At 37.8% G+C, this 24,140-nt stretch overlaps 4 protein-coding genes and 1 long non-coding RNA gene across 7 annotated transcripts in view; 2 read left to right on the top strand and 3 right to left on the bottom strand.

Annotated features, from left to right (window-relative positions):
- Positions 1-81: 81 nt before the first annotated feature.
- On the bottom strand, positions 82-1,032 carry ttc32 (tetratricopeptide repeat domain 32). Its single transcript, XM_077710875.1, has 3 exons — positions 905-1,032; positions 654-820; positions 82-460 (listed from the first exon to the last, which is right to left on the bottom strand). Exons 1-3 carry the CDS (start codon positions 1,018-1,020, stop codon positions 333-335), a joined length of 411 nt encoding a protein of 136 aa, XP_077567001.1. The 5' UTR covers positions 1,021-1,032; the 3' UTR covers positions 82-332.
- Positions 612-11,359, top strand: LOC144191073 (uncharacterized). Of its 2 annotated transcripts, XR_013324996.1 has the most exons (3): positions 612-635; positions 2,258-2,407; positions 10,957-11,359. It is a non-coding gene; the product is annotated as an uncharacterized LOC144191073 (long non-coding RNA). The 2 variants fall into 2 exon arrangements; XR_013324995.1 differs by lacking the exon at positions 10,957-11,359 and having other exon boundaries at positions 2,258-2,642.
- Positions 3,869-8,623, bottom strand: LOC144215420 (uncharacterized). The gene is made up of 6 exons (XM_077744346.1): positions 8,428-8,623; positions 6,770-7,276; positions 5,159-5,737; positions 4,368-4,493; positions 4,144-4,275; positions 3,869-3,954 (listed from the first exon to the last, which is right to left on the bottom strand). The coding sequence occupies exons 1-6, from the start codon at positions 8,579-8,581 to the stop codon at positions 3,869-3,871; spliced, it is 1,584 nt and encodes a 527-aa protein (XP_077600472.1). The 5' UTR covers positions 8,582-8,623.
- Positions 9,021-12,936, bottom strand: laptm4a (lysosomal protein transmembrane 4 alpha). Its single transcript, XM_077710874.1, has 7 exons — positions 12,699-12,936; positions 11,763-11,883; positions 11,228-11,304; positions 10,580-10,702; positions 10,412-10,507; positions 9,943-10,041; positions 9,021-9,671 (listed from the first exon to the last, which is right to left on the bottom strand). The coding sequence occupies exons 1-7, from the start codon at positions 12,798-12,800 to the stop codon at positions 9,597-9,599; spliced, it is 693 nt and encodes a 230-aa protein (XP_077567000.1). The 5' UTR covers positions 12,801-12,936; the 3' UTR covers positions 9,021-9,596.
- A 511-nt stretch (positions 12,937-13,447) lies between these two features.
- rngtt (RNA guanylyltransferase and 5'-phosphatase) overlaps positions 13,448-24,140 on the top strand; it is a 43,472-nt gene continuing 32,779 nt past the window's right edge. For both annotated transcript variants that reach the window (XR_013324974.1, XM_077710809.1), the window contains exons 1-8: positions 13,448-13,857; positions 14,904-15,013; positions 15,092-15,195; positions 15,415-15,503; positions 16,208-16,283; positions 17,687-17,936; positions 19,353-19,462; positions 20,236-20,337. Coding sequence is in view for 1 of the 2 variants with exons in the window: in XM_077710809.1 (XP_077566935.1) it covers positions 13,794-13,857; positions 14,904-15,013; positions 15,092-15,195; positions 15,415-15,503; positions 16,208-16,283; positions 17,687-17,936; positions 19,353-19,462; positions 20,236-20,337 (905 nt within the window). In the remaining variant the exon portion in view is untranslated. The remainder of the gene's footprint in view (positions 13,858-14,903; positions 15,014-15,091; positions 15,196-15,414; positions 15,504-16,207; positions 16,284-17,686; positions 17,937-19,352; positions 19,463-20,235; positions 20,338-24,140) is intronic.

Raw genomic sequence — 24,140 nt, 5'->3', positions numbered from 1 at the left:
ATGAGTATCCTTTCCTGCAGCATCAGGTGGCTTGGAAAATGTATTTACTTTTTAAAAATTATTTGGTTCTATTTCACCTGCTGCCTTTGACAAATTTATTGAGAATTGCTTGGTGAATACAATTGTATCTTATTTTCACATTCACTTACAAATCACAATACATTATAACACAACACATCTGGATTAAGAGATGCATTATATGTGTAGTTCTTTAATTTGCTGCTAGAATCTAATACAAATGGATTCTTTTTTAACCTTGATTGAGGTTAAATGAGGTAATTGTACATTTATATACATAATGAGCAAAGGATAGAAGCAAATGTTGGCAGAAGTCAATATGTTCTGTTTGTTTTGTCCTGTTGGTCCAGCAGTGTCTGGCGAAGGCCAATTTTGGCATCCTCGAAGGCTTGGTTGAGCTTTAAAGCTTGTTGAAAGTCCTTAACAGCATCTTCAAAAAAACCTGTAAGACATTGACAACAGTACATGTTAGTGGTTGTCAAACAAGGTGACACATCTATTGATTTAGATGGCATTTCGGAAGAAAAAAAAAACATTCCCAAACCTATAAGGTTTAACAGCACCACTTAGTGTCCTAAAGAAGACACTGCACACGGAAATAATCGCCATCTATACAAGTAAGTGACTGTCCTTACCCAGTCTGTAATGTATTAGTCCTCTGTTGTAGAAAGGTATTTCAAACTTTTCGTCAATTTTAATCGCTGAGGTGTAATCCTTAATCGCTTCGTCAAAATCCACCCGGAAATATTTAATTTGTCCAAGGTTGTTGTAAGCAGTTGCCAAATGATTGGTTTTGCCTTCCCTGTGAAAACAAGATGACACCGTTTAAATCACATTTTCTCGGTATTAAATTGTGATCTAGTCTATTTAGACAAAAAACAACAACCTGCAATTGGAACAGGACGAAATGAACTGGTTATAATGTTCTTCTGCTTTTTGAAAATTCAGTTTTTTAAACTCAATGTTGGCATTTTGAAATATTTGTATACACTCGTCCGCCATATTGGACTTGTGCGGAAGTGACGGCTTTGTTTACATTTTTTTTAAAGTATCTTTATTGACACTAGACAGAATAGTCAGTTATTAATACTATCACTTGAAGCACAAATATTAATCAAACAGATCAAGTTCCATACGAGACAAATGCTTCATTACAGAAGCTTCTTCATGGTCGTACTATACATACAGTATTTTCAAGGATCAAAATGTAATTTTTTATTGGTAAATTGTAAAAACACAAATTATGAGCTGTCTTTATAATTCTATGGATGATGGATCCATGACCCATTACATTCAAACTGACCATGTGTTGGACTTAAGCACATATAGTACTTGGAAAACAGGAAAATACCCTTGAAAGTTTCAAGTGCAACTCAGGAATTGACACTTCCAGTCAATGCCTTAAATGTCTCTTTATGATGTGGTATGTGTGAAATATGCCTAGAGGAGATTAGAGAAGATTATTGTTGAGGACCCAGCCTTAACAGAATGCAGTTTCCAAACAGAGAGACTTGACACAAAACGTTTAAGTTCATGAGCATCCAAGAAAACCATCCATCACATAAAAGTCAATCTGTCTGTCATTCAGCCTTTCGAGGACATTCCTGTACTTTCTCCTTCTTTTACGTCAATGAGTCACATCACTTAGTTAAATATTATTTTAACTCAATCAGAGCAAGCATTCTTTTTGTAAAAGAAAGGATACATTTACTTCACAAGTTTTTGTCAAAATCCACTTTTTACACATAGAAACACTTTTTAGAATTTCCCACCCCCAAAAAGGTCAACTGGAATTTTCTCAAAGGCAGAGGTGAGTGTCAGGAATGCAAACAAACGATTCCTAGAAATCGATTTACTGGAAACCAGTTCCCAAGAATTATTTTTGTGTGTGGTCGAGACCATTTTATGCCACTCAAAGTTTTAACCTATAACAAATGAACGAATACAATTTCTTCCCAATATGCACATCTATAGTCCAACAAGTTTCAAGTCAACTAGTGTCATTGAACAATTTATATATGTTATTTCAATGCAGCTTTTATACTGAAAATCGTTTACTATTAGAACCAAATAAAAGATGATGGTTGAATGAAGAAGATCCGAGTAGAAAATAGTAACCACATTGCCATTGATAGAAACCTAGAGGTTGAAATTACATTGTTTTTTGTTTTGTTTTTAAGGAATGAAGTATTCCTGAATTTGTCGCAGGGAATCTTTACGTATCTTTTCTACTTCACAGCGATGTGGCAGTCACATTCGTCTTCATCCACCCACTGACACGGCACCGCAGGCTTACCTTCCATGTGTGTGGTAACCATGAAAGCTGGAGAGATGGCAAACAAATATGAAGCAGCTGTCTAGTAAAAGTGGAGACATGAGGAGACGAGAGGTAAATGTTGACTTGCAAGGGTGCACACAGAAGACGCTCTGTGTCCCATTCACTACTCCGCAAAAAAAGCCAATTCGTCCCAGGGGTCACTTTTGGCCCTTGAGGGTGGAGACATGGTGGTAAAATCTTATGGTGATGACAACATTCTTTCTTATCAAAATCCGTGTATATCGTCACTTATTGGAATTGATGACGGGGTGCTACAAAAAATAAAAATGTTCCAGAATATTTGGCACATTGCATTGGATAAACAATAATAAATGTGGTAGTTCAGATTTGAGACTTGAATAACCTTATACATTAAGATTAGGTCTGTGTATTTTGCTTAAACTTTGTGCAACATGTGATTATTTTAATAACATAGTATCTGAATTATGGTATCTGTCCCCAACTCATTATTATTGGCACTAACTTTTGAGTCTTCTCTGTCATTTGGGAACTGGATATAACATGGCCAAGTATGTATCGATCCCAATTTTCTATTTTTCTGTATTGGGGTGGATGAATTAATTGCAGATTTATTGGTGACTATTTTCACTGTAGGTTATGCAGGTTATCACACGCACTAGTGCTCAAGTCTAAGTGTTTATTTACATTGCAGTGCAATAACAATGTGCAATATCTTAGATTGTGCGATATTTTAGAATTTACCTTGCCCGTACGTGACTTTTTATTGACTTATTTATGTTTTTACTGGGAAAACGCAATTTGTGGAGTAGCACCACCAATTTCGTTATGCACAGCTGTGTATAATGACAATACAGGCTTTTGAATGATTGTGGGTATAACTAATGTTAAGAAATGGCTGTGCTCACAAGCTGTTTCATATTTTATCATTATACGTCATTCATACCAGGTGTTGTTTGTCCCTTCAAATTGCAATTTTGCCTTGAAATACTAGCCTAGTGTAATTCGTATTGCATTACTTAAAAGAGAAATATATACGTTTTTTTTATTCAGACAAAAGAAACTGTGCATACCAACTTGTCATTTGATCATCTTTAATATCTCTTTAAAAAAATTCAGTTTAAGCATAAAAGTGAATACAGTTCGAATACAAATATTTTAACCACAGTGAACTATACTGTTCATGAAAGTATACTCAAAAATAGTACCCATAATATATACACAGTAGGCACAGGTGTGCAATTGAGGTCACAAAATGTATCGCTGATCTTTCTATATTTCTGTAGAGATGCATGGAGGACACAGTTGTTTAAATGAGCAGACATCACTGTAGATGTGATTAGTGGCTCCCCTGTCCATGACTTCTCGTATACTGCATGCATGACAACGATCCAGCAGCTATGCATTGCAGCAGTCCATGTCTCCGACACCCACTGGTAGCCTGTGCAAATAAAGCAAATAAATGGAAAGCGTCACGCTGTGTGGTCCCAGACATGGGGTTTTACAGCTCGCCTACGTCACCCCAGTGTCAAACACTCACCCCTTTGTCAAGTGTCACACGTGCTGAAGTGCCTCCTCCAAGCGCTGAATTCTCCCTGAAATATCAGCTAGTGGCCTCAGAGTCAAGGAAAGTATGTTAACTGGAATAAAAAAAAAAACCCTGTTCTATTACTTTGGGTTAAAATATCACTGTAAGTGTGATATGGAAGCAAAAACAATGCCCAAATTTAATCATCTAAATATAAGTGTAAAAAAGATGCACCAATGCAATATTAATGGCTCAATTAAGTGTATATTTCTCTGGATGCCAATGATAAGCAGTACAGTACCGTACACTGTCCTATTTATATCAGAAAGGATATGTTTGGCAATGAGCTTCTGCATGGCAGCCTGTGTCTGCTTCTGGAAAGCCAGCCTGGCTTCACACCTGCAAGGATCCTCTGCCACCAATGGCTTCACTACTACATCAGAGTATAACACCATGTCAGGACAACAGTTTAAAGTTAATTGCAGTTATTTCACTCTATGAATAACAATAACAAAAAAAACGTACATGTCGGGGAACATGTTTTCTCATCCGCATTCAAAATATAACCAGTGCGGCATTTGCAATAAAAGGAAGCATTGCTGTTGACGCAAATTTGCTCGCAGTCATTTCCAAGAGCGCAGGGGTCCAAACCTGAAAGTAATAAAGATTCAATTGCGAGCATACAAAGAAGACAGCATGTATTAGTATGGGATTAAAATGCTATCTAAACTACAACACCAGCATTTAAGAAAAAGTTATGAAAGTTCATTTGTGTCGTACAACAGTTGTTTTCAATGAGAAAATAGAATTAAACAGAAGTGCTTACAACAGTACCTCTTGTTCAAACAATTGCACCATAATTGCAGAAAATTATCGGAAATATTTGACCCGGTTAAGATAAATGATTTAGAAAATGGGTGGGTGGGACAGAAAGTTAATGAATTGGATTTGTCTGTGAAGCCTTTAGTTGTTTTTTTGGATGGTATGATGTTTGAAAAAAAGAGGTGCTTCCTTCACAATATTAAAAAAAATACCTTAATTATAATGTCAGTTGTCAATGTTTAGCCAAACACAAAGTTTAAGGCTGATTTGACTCTTAAACTTTTTTTGTATTTATGGTGCAGTTGTAGTAATCAGGTTCTAGTGCCAACATCTGCAGTCCATATAGGAGTTGTGAATTTCCTTTTAAATTTCTTATGCTTTTGAAAAGATCCGAAGCGTGCAACTCCCCTGTTAGACTGTAGATGCCTCCTGCCGTGCAACTAGAACCAGGGTTAATGATGCAAGAAAATCTTGCAGGGTCATCTTTGTCCTACCGCACAAGTTTTCCCGAAACTTGGAGGTGAGCTTCTCAATAACACCGTAGGTCTCCACATAATAGACATGGTCCTCCAAAGGCAAGCTGGCCATCAGCTTCAGAGACGCCATGTCCGCGCGATCCACCCCAACGGCGTAGATCTCGATGCCCTGAGAGCGTGCTGTGGCAGAGATTTCCTCCACATGGTCCTGAGGCCTTCCGTCCGTCACGATGATGGCCACTTTAGCAATGTTCCGAGAATGAGGCCGTGCACCGGACTCCTCGGTGAAGGCTTCCTCCACCGCTGTCTTGATGGCCAGGCCCGTCATGGTGCCGGAAGCCAGGGGTTCGATGCGAGAGATGGCCTTTTTCATATCCAGCTTGTTGAAGTGTTCTTTGAGTAGGAACTCGATCTTGACTGTGCTGGCGTAGTTGACCACGGCTACTCTGCTGGCATCCAGGCCCACCGCCAACGTGTCCACCATGAGTGCCAGGAAAACTTTGGCCTTTTCAAAATCGCTGGGGCGAATACTACGTGAGCTGTCGATAATGAAGACCAGGTCCAAGAGGCGGCTTCTGCACTGAGATTCTGGTAGCTCTGGTGATTAACATGACAGCAATAAGCGATCTCTTGGCATTAGACAGCGATTCTTAGCTCAGACAGTAGAATTGTTGGTGGAACAATTTTCAAAAGGTTGTCAAATAGCAGAGAAATATGCATTTGTTGGTTTAACATTGGTTGTATCCTCTTATATTAAATGAAAAGGATATCAGATAAGAAACAAAACAAAAAAAACAATGATACCGTGACAAAATATGGATTTGGAGTCCCCAAATTTACTTATACATACAATATTTGGATATCTGGTATAATTCAGCTATGACAGACCATGTGTGTAAACCTGTAACAACATTTGACTGAATATTCAACAACATTATAAAAGCTTCTCAGCATCTTTGCTTCCATCTTCCATGTATTGATGTGACATAACTTTCTCAACAAAATTAATTTGTTTTTGTTAATTTTTATTACTATTATTGTGACCAGGTTTAAATTATATGAAGGAAAATGTGAGCAAAAGAGGCATTTATAGTTTTGTTGCAAGTCCATGCAAGTTTAAAACCTCAATGTATTCAATAGGGTCAGATGGTGATGTTTTTTCTTGGTACACTTTTCCAAAGAAATAACATGTCATCAAGCATATACTTTACCTGTATATGTCTTGTATAAGGAGTACTTTTCCTGTGACTTCCAGTTTCTACCTTGTATGGCGACCAGTTACAATTGAGTCGAGCAACAGGTGATAAAAAATGTCTGTTGAATTTACCAGTATTATTTTCCACTTATCTCCAGCAAAGTGACGACTAGATTCCTCCAATTAGTAATTATAATTGGATTAAAGATCCTAATTTAATATAATGCAGTTGAGAATGTCTATGCAATACAAATCAGATTAACAGATGAACCATTCATCTTTTTCAAGTTATCACGTTTCAAAAAACCTGTAAAAACATGACTGTCGCTGGACAACAGTATGCACATAATACCAATTCACTATCATTACTAAAGTAAAACGGCTAAAAGGAATACGCTTTCATAATTAACCAAACCTGACTGGTAATAATCTACCTGTCTTCACCGGACTGATGGTGGTGGTGGAGCCGCTTTGGGTACTGACCGGCACTGGAGTGGTGGTCTCCACTGATGCCAAAGTGGTGGTCACTGCTGGTGTAGTGGTGGTGGTTGTTGTTGTTGTTGGCGGCACAGTCGGTGCCATAGTTGGCGTCGTGGTTAGTCGCGGGGTGGGGGGGACTGTCGGAAGGTACACCACAGGTGGAGTCGCCACCGTGGGGGCGGATTTTGTCGGACAGGGGCCTTTTGAGTGATAAGTGGCTTTGGATTTATGGGGTTGGTGCACCACAGGTGGGGGAATGGGAATGCCATTGTGTATATGGGGTACCTGTGGTACCCGTTGCCCTTTAAATGTATGCTGATAAGGCCACATAGGGACCGAGGGTCTGTGGTAAGTCACTGGAGGAGATAGAGGAAAAGGTCGATGCACTACCGGTGGAGGAATCCTTGGTGGCTGGTAGTGGTAGTGATACCCTCCTCTATATGTGTAGTCACTTCTGTGAACTACAGGGCCACCAAAGAGGAGATCATTAGTAGGTCAAAAGAGGGATTGTGTAAGGGCATGTGGTCTACACCAGGGGTCTATAAACAGGTCCTCAATGGAATCTGGCACCCACTGTGGCCCTGTTTGGGAGTGTTTGGAGACCCCTGGTCTACACAAAAGCCACATTTCTCCTGAATGGTACAGTTCAGTTCAGTTTTTTTGATGAGGGTTAGAAAGACTTAACAGAAAATGCATATTGTTCCCCATTTATCCAAAGTGGGCTGTTTAAAATTTGCATGAATTGTGGTTAAAAAATCAATTGAATTTGGTGGATTTTAAGGGGAATTCAGGAAAAAATTGGTAGCAAATTGAACTGAACTGTACATTGTGATGTAAATGGAGCTTTGCTCACTTTCAGTTATGTTTACAGTTCAGTGCAAAAATATTACTCCACCATAAGCTTTGTATTTTTAATGAGAATTTCATAAATATACAGAGCTTACTTTGCAAATGGTGATGTAAGATTTTTGCCGACAAACGGAAAAAAAGTCAAGGAAGTTTCATAGTTTTGTTTTAATGTGTTTGTGTGCTAGCAGAGTTACTTGATTGAAACTTAAATTATGGACCAATAAAAAGAAAAACACAATTTGGTAGAGTCCAGCTATCACACAAAGAACCAAAAATATGAGGGAATATCTACTTTTTTTAAAGGACAAATATGTTGAATTAGTGAAAGTAGAACTGTACGTAGTTAGGTTGTTTGCAACAAGTCAATAGGTTACATTGCTTGTCAAACACCAAGTAACAAAATGTCACATAAAATACATAAGAAATGTTGTACAACATTTTTAAACTGAATGATGTTTTTCATTGGAATGTGACAAAAAATAGATTTTCCTGCTGTATATATTTTTCATAAACTGATATCACAATATTATAGTGACAAACATTACTTTGAAAAGTGTCAGATTAATTTGTCAATTATCATTAACCTAAAAATCTCGCCATAAATCAGTCATATTCTCAAAAATGGCAAAATATAACCACCTTTTCCCCATGAATAATAATTATTATTATCAATTTATTAAAATAAAGACTGTATTATTTCCTCTATTTAGACAATGATAACTAAAATCTGGGTCAATGTACTTTAAGGCAGGCTTTAACATACTTGCTGGGTCGAGGGTCCTTGCTGATGTTCGTCCATTGATTCTGCTCTGTCCGTAGCTCTGCGGGTTGAGCTGGTAGGTGGCCAACACGTTGACTAACATTAAGGGGGTGCCGCACACCAGACACCACAGCCAGTACTTGGTCTTCACCATCATTTTCCTCCCGTTTCACGACAGATGATCTCCTCTCCTTTCTGCGTCCCGAAGCTCCTCATATGAGGATACCCAAGGCCAACACGTCATAAATGTTGTGGTTGGGGGGCTGGGTCCCATAACCTCATGGCCTTTGTGGGGGTGGGCACGTACGGTAGTCGAGCCAAGTTCCTAAAAGTACTGATAATTCTGGGAAAGAGGGTCATGCAAACTTTTTACAACTGTCAAATACTTGCATGCACACTTACACACTTGTGCAAAAACCTCTTGTACGTAGTACCCCACTATCACAAATAGAGAAAACCCCATAGAGGTCACAGTAGTTCTATTAGCAGAGGAAAGGAAGCCTTTATGATTATTTAAAAATAAATAGGATGTATTTATAATATATACAATGTTGGAGTTGGCAGAGTTAAAAAAAAGAGGCAAGTGAAGAATCATAGATGGTCGCAACTCTTTATTGAAGTCAAATATATTAAAGTTTGTAGTACAGTAATGAAATGGGAAAAAAATAGGTCTGGTTAAGTCATAGGAGAGCATGCAACAACAAATCTTTTTCACGGCAGACGAGCTGATGTCAGGCTGGTGTAAAAGCAGCTTTCTTCCTCCTCTCCTTCCTTGTACACAGCTGGAAAACTAGCTGGCAGCAGAGTGTGATGTAAACATCTGAGCTGGTGGTGGTGGTGGTGGAAGTGGCAGTGAACCACAGCAAAGCTAAATAAAGGGACACAAAACAATACTATTGCTGTGTTTCCAAAATTGAAATGCAACCGTCAAAGTCTTAAAAGAGCAGTAATTAAAGATATACAATAAGTGGATTGTCAGTCTAACATGAGAATGACGGCATTTGATTAAAACAATGAATGAATGAAAAAGGCTGGTGTCGCTCATTTGGATTTCTTCCATCATCTATGCACAAAATATATACAGTAGATAAGAGGCGTTGGGAGAAGGCTAGTGAGGGAATGTAGAAATGCAATTTGCAGTATGTGTTGTCCACAGTGGGGTTGGCTGGTCCTTAAGATGGCATGTAAGGAGGTGGAGGGTCTTTGTCGGGCATGTTTACAGCCATCTCGTACGTGGGCAGGGCCGACTGCACAAGAGAGGGAAGAAGAAAGGCAGTTAAAGGCACAGAGTAAAACAAACCATAATCAGTTATTCCATTTCATATAGAAATATTGTGCACTGCCCCTCAATTGAGTGCAATTGTACTCATGTGTTAGGAATGACATCTGCTGGTGTTCCCAGCACATTACAAAGAACTGAATTTTGTAAAAAAGTCAAATTTCTGAGGCATGATGTCACATATCAAATTAAATATTGCTAAAAAAAACTCAAAATATCTGTTTGACTGATCAACAAACCTGGGGTTGATTCTCAAATGAGAGGAAGACAGCGACATCTGGTTTGTTCCTATTGTTGATGTACTTGTAGCAGTTCCACACACAGTTCATTAGGTATGCCTGGAGAAAAAAAATAATACTACACATTAACTAGTTGCTCATCAACAGCAGTCCTCATATTTTTTACTCAAAGTAACGGGTACCACCACAAACACATGACTATTCTAATAAACCACTACCAAATAATTAATTTTAACTTTTAAATGGAAGAAAATGGCATAAAATATTCACAGTATAACCTAAATGTACTTAACAAATAAGTACTTAAGATACATTTAAAAAAAAATGGTACTCAAAATGTGATCTGACTTCAAGTTTCAAATGGCAAAAAATAAAGAGTAAGGGTGTATTCACTCCTGCCTGGTAGGACTAAACCAATTTCCACACTTTTATATGTGATTGTGAGTTTGTACAAAGAGGTGGTTTTTACCTTAAGGACAATGAGGAAGGTGAAGAGGATTAGCACGAAGAAAAACAGAAATCGGGGGTCCAGAGACAACAGGTTATCCTTGTACGGGAAATCTGGCTGAGGAAACATTAATAAAAATCTTATTAGTGTCTTATTTGCTCAGCCACATCTGTCTTCTTATGGACTAACCAGTTGGTCCAGGTACTCTTGTATTCTGGGCAGATAAGTGAGAGAACTGCAGGCCACCAAGCAGCTCAGAGCAAAGTCGAACATCTGGTAGCAGAAAAACGGGATGAGCAGTCCACTCCGGTGCTGGAAACAAAAAAAGAAAAGCTGTTAGCAGAGACCTACATGAACTTGGCCTGATTAATGGGTTCCCTCTCAAGGGTCATGTGGATTATTAGTTGCCATTGCTATCTTTGCTTCACTGACTTTTGTGGATCAGGTCAGCGGTTACAGCTCTTTCTCATATGGATTGTAAAGGTGGACTTTAATCATGGAGGTCAACCATGACATGACTATTTGTATTTTCACAAGAACATAATTTGTCTTGGTTATTATTTCAGGGAAAATAGGAGGAGTCTACTGAGGGAGCTGAAGCAAAATACACTATCGACATGCACACCAAGGCTTGCTAAAAGCACTTCCACATAGTTCTATGTCCAAATGCAATTAAACCTGTGAGTTCTATTGCTATCAGGCAGGCCTGTGAGATAAAGATGAATATCAATGAATCATTGTGGTTTGGAATTTTTTCATGGGAATCCAGGTAATACACAAAAGTATATATTGTTCTTTCAACTGTATACTATTCTTAGACCATAAATATGCACCTACTGTAATGGCTCCATACAGCATCACTGCACTAATAGTGACCATCAGCAGAGAAATGGCCAATCCAGCACCGGCATTACCTGTTTGAAGAAAAATAATAAAACAGTACCTAAATTGTATGTTACACATAGAAAACTATGGACGCAATGACGCAATGAAGAATACACACAATTCTGAATAAAAAGAAAAGAAAGAAAGAAAACTTCTTATGTATATCTTGAAAGTAAATCCTGAACTGGATGGAAATAGCAATTACTGTATTTGTTGATTTGTGGCGGAGGGAAAAAAGGCCACCGGGCAGCTTTAAAGTTCACCAATGAAGGCTATGAGAACTTTAAAAGGGCCGCTTTACAACAGACCATTTTAGTAAAACAATGAAACAGTGTTTTGTCGATGTCATGAGCTGTTCCACCAATCACAAGTCCAAATTCATCAAAACCACATACTTTGGTTTCATCTACTAAATTAATTCGTGACGCTCCATTGGGAATGTTATTTTCAAAATATCAACAGAGGACTCCACCTGTTGTAAACCTACCTGACATCCTGTCAGATGTTAAGTAATGGTCAATAACAGCATATTGTAAATTGACGGAGGGAACACTTTCCGGATGGGTGGCAGCAACCGTTAGCAGGATTCCCATCAACAGGTTAATTACCTGTGGAGACAGAATACAATTCACCATAAATATACATTTAATATTTTTGTTTCCCTGAAGATGATGAGTCTGCTGCAGAAAATAAACTGCTTTCATACACTCAAATGAGTAATCGCAGTATCCCACCATTGCTAAATGAACAAAAGTATCTTACAAGGCATTAAAGAAGGAAAGATCAGTTATGCATGAACAGCATATAAATCATTTTGAAGTAGTAATAATCTGTCATGGAATAAATACCAGAGTCCCATAGGGAAAATATAACTTTTAGCCTTTTGTGCTTATCAAAACATGACTACAATGTACAAGTACAGTGATCGATTGGTTGGTAGAGTTTTTCCCGTTTGTCATTTTGGCATTTTAAACCACCACTTTACTGGAGACTTCAGATCTCCACTGAAATAGTTGAGTTGATTATATTCTTGTGTGATTGTTTTGATTTTATGTCAACATCACGTGATCTGTATATGGAGGAGGCCAATGTAAAAATATTTATTTAGTCATCATCCATTAAATAATCTCAAAGTCTAATGTGTTTTTCACGTTACATTTCCCAACAACATTTTTGACTGCGTTGTGTAGAAATATTTGTTAAAAGATAACCTAATTTGCTACCGCTAGCTTTTGTGGCTAACATGACATTCACCCAGGGTTTGAAATACAAGGCCATTTTCGGAGCAATTCCAAAGCATCAAGCGTGATCGAATCGACACATAGACAGTTGATAAATATGACATTAATAAAATATCCAAGCGATCACTTTCAACATGCGCTGTCAATCGATCGATCCATATCGATTTTGTTTTATTACCTACCATGTACCATGTTCCGAGGATAATAGTTCCCGTCCGGACATGGCAACATACACAACATCTGGTGCTGTATAGTTTATCTCGACTGAGTTTAAAGTGCTGCATTCCCCCACCACTCACGGCAATCTCCTAATTTAAAAATAATCTCCCGAAAATGCAGCGTTTGAAACGTCTTGCTCGATCAGCAGCACTGGCGATTTTCTCTGGATGACAACAACCACCCGGAAGAAGAAGAAATATACAGCAAGCCAGAAAGGTCTAATAGCATTGTAGTAAATACATTAAAACGAGAATAAACATTCTTTTTTTGTAGTTCTTGCTTTTATTTAAAAAAAAAGCATTTGCTATACTAATAGCCCTCCTCATGTTGTTGGTAAACTAATGAAGATCCCACGTGCCTTAAAAAATAAACAAACACACAAAAACATTAATTCATGATTCATTCTAGTTTTAGTTTACACTGGGCCTATCCCATAAAATCATAACATTTTTGAATGACTAATGTGATTTTAAAATGGAAATTAATGTATTTATTTGTTTTTTTTGCAAAAATGTGTGAGAGGAACAAAATAGAATATAAAACCACATCCACAATATGCTCAAACACCAATTAAATAACAACTAATAGTAACATCAAAGGCAATAGAGACTATAACTTGAATACACCCAAACGACGAAATACCGTATTTGTATTATCACAGACAGTAAAAACGTCAAAGAGAAGGGAGTCCAACATTTCCGAGTGACACCGGAATGCAACACTTGCACCCAGATGGAGCATGAATGAGAAGCTCAGCTTGTTTATTTAGCCTGACCATGCTACCATGCTTACATTTGGATAGTCAATATGTTTGCTGATCGGGTACCAATTAAGGCGCGAGGTTTGGTGAACAAAAATAAATGTCTATAAATGTCCGATGAGCGTATTTTTCAACGATATATTGAAATCAGCTAAATTGGCGGCTAATGGGCCTTGAATCAGCGGTGTTTGGGTGAGCCACGACCCGCGGATTAAGGTGATACGACAGTGCATACGCCTCCGATCATTGTACTTCTTTTCGACGTGTCTTCCGAAAAACGTTGGACTGGGGGCTAACTATGTCACACACGGGACCACCACCACGTTGGCGAAATTGCCCCAGAAGAGGACAACCAGTGGCAGGTGAGATAGCTGAGCTCCAATTACATTTACTAGTTTCATTTACAGTGCATATTTCGTGTTACTTGCAGCCACGCATGCACACTTTATGTTTTATTGGCTTTAGTTTGCATCAACATGCAGGGAGTATACTGTAGATTTACTTCACAAAGTACTTGAACAACCTGCATGTGTCATTGCATGTTAGCATCACAACATGCTAGCGTTAGCGTGTGTTGCGTTTAGTAAACATAGGAGATTTGGAGAGTGCATGAATAACTACAAAATCATAAATGTATGGACCAACGGATGCTAATTCACAGTGTTTGGGGTTTTGTTGTGTTCTGCTATGACCGATTTTCAAAAATAAGAACAGTTGCCATGAGTACGCCGCAGTGTCGTCCATCTGTCACGTGTCAAAACAAACCAAGTCTGCGCATGCGCATTTTATGGATGGTTTCCTAAATAGGCGAATAATATTTATTTTTAAGATCAAATGTTTTCCACTAAGATCCATGTATGAGGTGTAACTGTTTTGAAAGGTTGACACCATGTTGTAATAGCAAACAAAAAATCCTCTCCTGTAATTCAGGTGAGAGTCTGGATGCACTGAATTGTCTCATTTGATCTCATTTTCTGGGGGGCCATGAGGGGTGCTGGAGCCAATCCCAGCTGTCTCCAGGCGAGAGGTGGAGGACACCCTGAATCTGTGGCCAGCCAATTGCAGGACACGAGTAAAAGGACAACATGCACATTCACACCCATACTGAGGGGTAATTTACAGTGTCCAATCAGCCTATCGTGCATGTTTTTGAAATGTGGGAGGAAACTGGAGTACCCGGAGGAAACCCACGCAGGGAGAACATGCAAACTCCACACAGATGGACCGACCTGGCCTTGAACCCAAGACCACACAGCTGTGAGGCTGAAATAGTTGCAGGGCACGCTTTAGGCAAACAACCTTTCATATTCAGAATTATGGACATATTTTAACTTGTATGCCTGCCAAAAACTTGCAAACTTAACATTTTATGAACAATTTCCTACCATTTTTTTTCCATTTTCTCTAGGTAAATTCTTACCAATGAAAACCATGCTGGGTCCGAGATACGATGACCAAGTTGCAGAGGAAAACCGGTTTTATCCAAACATGCTCTCCAACTACTTGAAGAGTTTAAATGTAAACTTTGCTTTAAATCTCTATTTGTCTGCTGCATTCAAAACTAATCATCAATCTATTTTTTTTACCCCTCTTTAGGTAAAAATGGGTTTGCTGGTGGATTTGACAAACACGACACGCTTTTACGACCGCAACGACATTGAAAAGGAAGGAATCAAATATGTTAAGCAACCGTGTAAAGGGTAAGTGACAGTCATTCTTTGCACCACTTATCCTCACAAGGGTCGTGGGGGTTGGTGGAGCCTATCCCAGTCAATTTTGGGTAGTAAGAGGGTGACATCCTGAATTGGCTGTCAATCAATCGTAGGGCACCCAAAACGTGCTTGTTTCATTTCTCAAATACTCTGAATTGTTCATTACAGTAATTTTACTCAACTTTTACTATCCTCCCATTTCTTAAGCCATGGAGAATGCCCTTCCAAGGAGACGACTGCTATGTTCATCCGTCTGTGTGAACACTTCATAGAGAAGAATTCTTCAGACCTAATAGGTAATATTCCAATATATTTGGTTCGACTTCAGGGAACAGTTTAATTTCATATATTATTCACCATCTTAGCTACATATATTTAATCAGTAGGGCCACTTAAAAGTGGCCATGGGGAATTCTAAATTCTATTAAATAGCGGTAGCCTTTTCCAAATGTTTAATCACCACCATATTTTTTAATAACAATATGCTTGGTAGTAGGAAATATTATCTCCCACATGGCGATTCTGGGTTGCTACCATTAGATGCATGACACCTGCAGCATATTATGACCGAGGTGTTGCGTAGAGATTGTGTTTTTATAAGTGAAAGAAAGGGATTGCCAGTAAAGTGGGTGCAGGGGTGAACAAGACATTGCGACTATTGAGTGTCGGGACCGGCAACGCAGTGCCGAAACACCTTCATGGATCCTAAAGAGAGGAGGTGTATTGAGATAACGGAATCAATAAGCTGTGAAAATTGCACTTTTAGTTATCTAACAGATGGGGGCTCTCTTTCTCCTGTTTACAGAGCCATTCAGTGGTTTTGTTTATAGGATGCATTCGTAGGCTGAATTTAATACTCTATTGCGCTCACATTGTAGGATTACTGCGCTAGTTGTAGTCTTTTTTTTAATTTTATTATTATTTATTTCTATTTCATCATTATTCATTCTAAATAATGGGACCTCTTTTTAATTGACTGATGTTTTCTGGTGTCTTAAAGGTGTCCACTGTACTCATGGGTTCAATCGAACAGGCTTTTTGATATGTGCTTACCTGGTGGAGAAGATGGATTGGAGGTAAGGCTCTCTGTAGCTTATCAAATGTATAGGGATGTTATAGGTTTCCCCTACTAGATTTATTGTCATTATAAATACCTCACAAATCTGAAATGCTTCAGTTCGTGCTGCAACATTCAAGTATCAAATTAACAGAAGTGGCACAGCAGTATACATTTTTTGCACAACAAATGATCTATTAGTACATTTAAGTGGTTGAGAGAGGAATGAAATAGAGGAGAGAAAGCATTTCAACTGAAACTGATGCAGTTCTCACTATGTATGTATGGCTTTTATAAATAGTTATTAATAATTACTTTTTTATTGCTTTTGTCGATGTCTTATGCTTTCCCACTGTTGTAGTAGCCCTGTGTGTGTTCACCCACTTCGTAATCTATTTAATAACTCAACCCCGTACAATTGTTATGAACCATTTATGTTACCATACAGTCAAAATGTAAAGTTTGAACCAGGTTTTAAACAGTTTTATTTTGATGGTGAAATAAGGCCGTTTAGAATGGAGGTTAGATGATTTTTAAAATACTTTTGGGACTTCATTTTGTAAGCTGGTAGAAGTCAGACTAAATGAGAATATTTATCATAGTTTCAATAGCAAATATACCAATTGAACATTCTTCCACAATTAGTACCTCCAAATTTTCTTGAGTTAAAAATTCAACCAAATATTGTTTTGCAATTCAATTCCTTTAGCAGATCTTAATCAGTTCTTGTCCCAATTGTTACTAAATGTCGGATGGGATCAACACATCATTTCAACCACCGATCGACAAAGGCACAGAAAGCTTAACAGTTAGCAGAGCTTATCACTCTCATGCCAGAGATGTTTAATGCGTCACAGTGACTGATCATGGTGGGTGGGTTTGGAGTTTGGGGCTTGGGGCTTTACATAGAGGTGGGGCAGATTGTCTGAGAAGACAAGAATGCCTGGAAGGTGCTGTAGACATGGAGGCTGATTACGCCCTCCCACCTCCCACTACTTCCTGTGTAATGAATATTCCCCAAGCATTAAGCTCATCCTGTGTGTTGCAAGATAATATGACAAAACGATGAACTCCTTGCATGCTGATAGCTCCCCCACTCTTTATGTATTCTCCAAAGCTATTGCAATTAGTAGTAATTGCATAGTCATTCTTCAAATTAACTGATACTAAATGTCTCATCCCAATTTTCTGAACCGCTTTATCCTCATTAGGGTGACAGGGGGTGCTGGAGCCAATCCCAGCCACCTCTGAGCAAGAGGCTATGCACACTCACACCCATACCTAGGGGTAATTTAGAGTGTCCATTTATGTCAATCATGACAACATTTGATTTAATTTCAAAATCTAAAACAGCAAATTGTGCAGAATATGGTCAGCATGCAAGTTTGAAATGATAATCCCACCTGGATTTACCCTTATCAGTGTTGAAGCAGCCGTTGCAGCTTTTGCCCAGGCCCGGGCCCCTGGAATCTATAAGGGTGACTACCTCAAAGAGCTTTTCCGTCGCTATGGGGACGAGGAAGACGCACCGGCACCCCCAACGCTGCCCGAGTGGTGTTTTGATGATGACGACAGGGAGGTGGATGATGATGGAAATGCAGTTGGTCAAGAGTCCGGGCCTAGCTCGTCCGGGTCAGCACCTGGCAAACGAAAGAAGGAGAAGTTAAAACTGGTAGGACGTCTGTGTATGTGTATAAATCAATAGACACTCCATTACAGTAGATTCTTTTTTTAGTTTTATTGGTTAAATACAATAACCCACGCTTTTCATTCTGGAAAAAAAAAACAAGCACTGAGTTTACGATTACATTTCTTTTTCAACATTAACAACATTCTCTCTTGCACTCCACTGTAAGTTGTAATAAGATAAAAACACTTAAAGAAAAAAATATTTTGAAAGGAAATGGTCAATCCTTAAGTGTTTTGACAACCAGTGCTAAGACAAATCCAATTGCTTCAAGTGCACACTTGTGCAACAGCATCCAATTTTGGAGGGCGCAAGCTGGCGGGCGGAGCTGCAGTTTGCACTCTGGCTTGCTCCGGCGTCATTAAGGAGTGGAGTTTCTTGGACATTGTTGAATTGCCTTCTTAATCTTAGTGGAATTTTTTGGTGGCCAAGTAACTCTGAGAAGTAAAATCTCCACATCTGCTTTGATAACTTGTGTTACACCTTTTAAGATAATAATGTGGAAATCTAGCCCCAAAGGAATCAATTGATTTCTTTTTTATAATGTTCTTCATTTACAAAACATCCAAAATATGCTTACATGCAAATGAACAACAATCTGATATCCTGATATTAGTTATGGTATTGGACAAAAAATAGATCACCCTTTCTTAATGTGTAAAACATTTTGGCAAACTGGAATTTATTAATTGAGTTTATGATATAATTTATGTAGCCTCATTAACACAGTGTGTCTCAGTTTAATTCAACGGCCCACATTTATAGGACTGTTTTGTAGTACATTAACATTTTGATATCCCCATCTTAATATCCACATCTTAGACATCTGATCATTCACTCACAGTATGCAATATCTTTGTGAGAAATTACACACACTGATTTATAAATGGATTTAATCTGAAAAGGGCATCAAACACTTTCCCTGCAGCTACGGTATTACATGTTCAAAGTATAAAGCATGCACTTAAATCTACCTTATGAATTGCATGAAAAAGTGGAAGCATATCACAGTTAAAAAAAAATCATCACTTGGTATAGAGAGAAAGTGAAAATGCCAAAACTGTCTTAACTGAGATTTTAACCTCCATTCCAACCACTAGATATATACACTTGAATGATATTTTGAATCTAGCATTTTCTTTGCCAATGCAGTAAGAGGTGGCATCTCAAAGCAGAGAAGCAGGTTTATTAGGTTGAATTAATAAATAATTCATGTAAGGATGTGATGTGCAGAGGTAGGATTAAAAAATATATCTTTCCAGACACTTGTCAACACAGCTAAGAACAACTGTTCAGAAAACACTTTTAACTGTGCGAAAAGTACCTTCACATATTTTTGTGTAGGAGGGACTGTTTTTTTTCTAATTCCAACACCGATTTTTTTCCAATTCTTCCTCCCAGGGGGCTGTATTCCTCGAAGGTGTCGCGGTTAAAGGTGTCGCACAGTTGACCACACAACCAAAACTGGGGGAGATTCAAAGAATGTGTCAAGAGATGGCCGAGTGGAACAAGTAAGTACAGTACGTTCTTTTGTTCTCCTCCTGCCCCACTGGGAAAAGGTGTGTGCATTCATTTGCATATGTGGGTGTATTGTGAGAGGCTGATTTCTCTGAAGTCACCCTCTTTTTTTTTTGTTCCCCCGATCCTGACACTTTGAAACAGGCGAGATAGTCAGGAATAGATTTTCTTATGAAAAAAAAACTGCAGCTGCAGCTTTTTAATGAAATAGCTTAGAGTCAGCTCTGTCTGAACAGCAGGAACAGTCAACACAAGCTCCATTTTCTAATCGCTCCTATTTTTACCTGGATGTGTTGCTTGCTGCATGATATCAAACTACTCTTCAAATGTAGTTACACATCTACTGTATCAATATATTTTACTTTCCTTGTTCATCATTATTAATCGAATAATCTTGAAGAGTTATGTAATTAACAAGTTAATACTTTTTGGCATAAATTGTACCTGTTAGACTAGTCTCAATTGCAACATTTCACTTGTACTTGAGTAGTTTTGTATATTCGGGATGGTAATTTTACTGTATTACATTGAGCTACATTCTGTTAGTTCTGGTTTTATACACATTGCTTATTGCTTATTATGTTGTCTCTTTGTGACCAATCAAATTGAGCAAAGCAGTTACGAGACTGTTGTTACAAATACATACAAGCAAATTGATTGCCTCACATGAAGCATGGCTCAAATCAGTAAATATTATATTTTTAGGTTGTAGCTACAACATGATATAATCATTGCAGTCAACATGGTATTTTCTTTTTGGCCACAGATCTGGTTTTCCTGGGGCTCAGCCTGTATCAATGGATCGGCAAAACCTTGGCTTCCTGAAGAAGCATCCCTACAAAGTCAGTTGGAAAGCTGATGGAACACGGTGAGTCTTTATAATACTGAATTTGAAACTACTTCACTTCTAAAATATCACAGTTTCTTTTTGCTCAAATCCTTCTAGACCGTGTGAAAGCAATATTTGCTATGCTTGAGAATAGGTAATTTGACATGCAGCAGCCATGAGAGTAGTTTGGCAACATTGATCATTTCAAAAAAGTACTTTTTAAAGTATATAACACAGAGATGATGTTGCAAAATATCTTTTCGGCTTCAGAAACTACCACACTATAGGCTTCTCTCCCTTTCTAAAAGGTCTTTAAGTTTTTGCTTATGCTGAAAGAAAACAAATCATCAAAAAAAAAACACTGTTTACTCAAATATTCATTAGTTATGGTAATCTAGCTATGTTGAGTGAAGATGGTGTTGATGTGATTTCTGCTTAATTATGGTCCTTTAGAAAGCTAACTACCCTTGGGATGGTTGTTGTAGTACCTTAGAGAAAATGGATATTTGGATCTTGCCGCAGGTCCAAACAACTGCCTGATAATCTACCAGGAAGATGTACTGCTAATAATTAGTTGTTTTCTGTCTCATAAAGTAGTGGAATGGCTTTTTCCCCAATGTTATGTAACTCTTATTTTTCCAGAAGAACTTATTGTTTTGTTTTGTTTTTCACAATTAGAATTGTCTGTTTCACACACCCTGGTGAAATATGCAGTCTGCTTGTGAATTTTTAATGACTTCACTCAATCTCACTATTGGCTTTAACTTTCAACTAGAGAAACAGAAAACTGGTCTATTGGATTGATGGACGCATTTGAGCTTCGGATGTTAGTATTGTCTGAAGATTTTCAGCTGTCTCCTCAAAATATGCTCTGCTCTTTGCCTGTGACCTGATTTCCCTCCGGCACTTTCAAAGAAAAACACAAGAATAACTCCATTAATGCAAGAGCCACTTTAAAAGCTGAATGAAATACAAGTTATTACTCAGCAGTCACAGAAATAATGATGTAAAAGGTCTGCACATATAGTATCTTGGGAATAAATCATCCCTCCACAAATAAGTTGAGGGGCGCTGGTTACATAAATATGCACACCCTATAATACTAGTCTTTTTGTATATAAGCATATAAGTGTGGCAGTTCTTGAAATGACAATATTCACCCAATTTTCAACTTTTTTTTTTATTGTGGAAGCATTTTCTGTGCACAGCTACTTTAACATCAACCCAATGGTGTTTACTCTGTTATAGTTTCTTGAATGGAGTTCCATTGCCTGAGAATTTATATGCTGTGTATGATGTATAAGGTGACATTATTTACCCCATATCCCAACTTCCCATCCCTAAGTGGACAAGTTAGCCCCGTCGATTGAAAAAAAATTCAAACCACTTTGTGGAAAACAAGCATAAAAGAGTAGCTATTCACATTGATTCACTGGTAATGATGAACAAAGCTTTTAGATCTTAGGCCTCCCTTGGTGCTCATCTGTCAGTTGTGGCACTGGACTTACCAGAGGGGATGACACAATGGTAGTCTGTGCCTCATTATATAAGTGGACTACGTGCTGTTGAATTGGGGCTCAAGCTAACGGGTAGAATGGAAAAGGGACGAACACAAGTGATTAAACAGAGTTTAATTGCAACCGTTTGAATATTTCCATGGTTGGACGCCTAGTTCGCTGTCATCTGGTGTCATGTCTTTGTAGGTTGACTGATGGGAATAAGGTGAATGTGTAATAAAGCGGACCACCGGGAGTTAGAAGACATTAATGGGTTCTCGTCGCTGTCTTCTGAATATGGCAGGGTTAACTCAGGCTAACTAGCCCAATTAGACAAGAGAGGAAGACCTTCTACTCACTGCATACCTATTTGTGGTTTGATTTGATACTGCACATTCCCTCTTTAAGACTTTCAGATAGAGTAGATAGGTGCATTTTGACAAATCTGCATCCAAAGACCTATCTGCTGTTGTGAGTAATGATTTATCAGTAGGTTTCTAATATTTGCTTCTCAACCCTCTTGCTGAACACAGTCTGTAGCGTTTTATAGTCTTTTAGATGTTTCGATCATGTTTCTACTCCCACCTCAAGCACCTCTTTAAAAGAACAGCTATATCTGGCCAGTGCTTCCAAGATACTATTTTTTCCTTTTTACCCTCCTACATTTTTTTTCTTTTTCATCTCTGCTGTTTCCAGAAGAGTTGGACAGTCGATGAGTCTTACCTCTATATGTGAGCCTTTTTAACTGCACATGTTTTTTGTGGCATTTCCTACAAGCCTTATTTGATCAGTTTTCCCTGCAAATATTTGACTAAAAAGCCCCTCTAGCTTTTATCATGCTATTTACTTGTGTGATTTTTGCAATTAGAATTAGAAGTTGAAATTCTGATTAAAAATTAGCTTTTTAATTGCATTTAAGGACAACTTTAGATCCCTGCAGGGCCTGTCTACTTCTACTTCAGTGTGTACCCAAACAACTAAATTAATATTTGATTATCTGTACATTTATTAAATTTCTGGTAAACAAGAGATTATGAATATTCCTCCCTTCATATGTGTGACTGAAGAAATATTTTACCAAAGTCATCCATTTGTATTTTAAACCAGTGCAATGCAACTACTTTAAATACGTGTTCTGTTTTTTTTTACAATACTAAATCCTTGGGAAATGATGAAAGTCTTTTTCCATCATTCCTTGTCCTCAAAATTCCTCAACATCCTCCTCCTTACTTTTCAAAATGTTTGAACGGTGATAGTCAATGAAGAATCACTCTTTTGTGGTGAAAAGGAAAAACTAGGAAACTTAAATGGAGTGATTCATCCATCTTAAATTAATACAAAAGTTTTTAATTTTGAGTTGATCATTTCCTTCATAAGAAAAGGAATAATCCCTGTCGCTATGATATTGCACTGCAAAAACATTGTGTCGAACTTTTAATTAAAAAAATGTCTCTTCAGCCGGAAAATAAGACGTATTCAACAAAAAAATATATATTTCAATCAGATATAAAGGTTATTTTTGAGACTATCTTTACCATTGTTCCACTGGGTAACCAACATTCATCACTCAAGATGTCTTCTACATAAGTCAAAGCATGATTAAATATATTTTATTGTAGGATTTGATCACTTGGAGTTTGTCAAATTCCTCACTTGGCATTGACAGAATATTTACCAATTGTATCCCTCTGTGGAAATGATAGAGAGAAACAGCAGGTATCTGCCATCTTTATCATCGGGATAGATTCCATTTAAAATCTATATTTGTAGGTCACTATGTTTTCCCAAATGTACTATATATTGCAACATTCTCTATTCTCTTGACATATAAATAAATACCTTGAAGGTTTCCTTCTAATTTCCACGCCAAAAATCCCCTTAACTGTTGAAGGAGGAAAGTAATTAGACTCTATTTTGGAGGGCATTGGTAGTCAAAAAATATTCTTTCATTGTTACTTTTGAGTTAATCCGCGTATATTTACCACATAGGATTTTCTTTTGTTAAAGAGCAGCAGACTGATTTGGAATACGAATGGGGTTTAGTAAGAGGTGTGAAATGGAGCCACCTTACTCTTTAACAATAATGAAACAGGTTTAGTCTAATCAGTTCTACTGTGACAGTTCATTCTCACAACAGCTTAGTTGCACGTTCTTAATTCTTAATTCCATTTTGAGTCAATTGCTGGAGGTAGTAACAACTGGAATAGGAACTAATTTTAAGTAATTAGTCCTGGTTACACTATAGGAATTATGTTTTAAGTATTGGGAGATTCATTTTGTTACTATGACATTGGCATATTCTCTGCAATATAATTTATAGATGTGATTATCCAGAAAATAATTGCA

This window comes from Stigmatopora nigra, chromosome 2 (genome assembly GCF_051989575.1).
Source record: "Stigmatopora nigra isolate UIUO_SnigA chromosome 2, RoL_Snig_1.1, whole genome shotgun sequence".
In the NCBI taxonomy this organism is placed as follows: domain Eukaryota; kingdom Metazoa; phylum Chordata; class Actinopteri; order Syngnathiformes; family Syngnathidae; genus Stigmatopora; species Stigmatopora nigra.
The sequence above is the reverse complement of the archived record's forward strand: the minus strand, read 5'-3'. Positions and strand labels throughout refer to the sequence as shown.

Coding starts and splice junctions, on each gene's coding strand:
- ttc32 (XM_077710875.1), bottom strand. CDS start 1,020: ATGGCGGACGAGTGTATACAAATATTTCAAAATGCCAACATTGAGTTT. Junction 821..904: donor TCGTCCTGTTCCAATTGCAG/GTTGTTGTTTTT, acceptor TTGTTTTCACAG/GGAAGGCAAAACCAATCATT. Junction 461..653: donor ACTAATACATTACAGACTGG/GTAAGGACAGTC, acceptor AATGTCTTACAG/GTTTTTTTGAAGATGCTGTT.
- LOC144215420 (XM_077744346.1), bottom strand. CDS start 8,581: ATGATGGTGAAGACCAAGTACTGGCTGTGGTGTCTGGTGTGCGGCACC. Junction 4,494..5,158: donor GTTTCGGGAAAACTTGTGCG/GTAGGACAAAGA, acceptor TATTACTTTCAG/GTTTGGACCCCTGCGCTCTT. Junction 4,276..4,367: donor GAAAACATGTTCCCCGACAT/GTACGTTTTTTT, acceptor ACTCTGATGTAG/TAGTGAAGCCATTGGTGGCA.
- laptm4a (XM_077710874.1), bottom strand. CDS start 12,800: ATGCAGCACTTTAAACTCAGTCGAGATAAACTATACAGCACCAGATGT. Junction 11,305..11,762: donor AACATCTGACAGGATGTCAG/GTAGGTTTACAA, acceptor TTCTTCAAACAG/GTAATGCCGGTGCTGGATTG. Junction 9,672..9,942: donor CATTTGAGAATCAACCCCAG/GTTTGTTGATCA, acceptor TCTCTTGTGCAG/TCGGCCCTGCCCACGTACGA.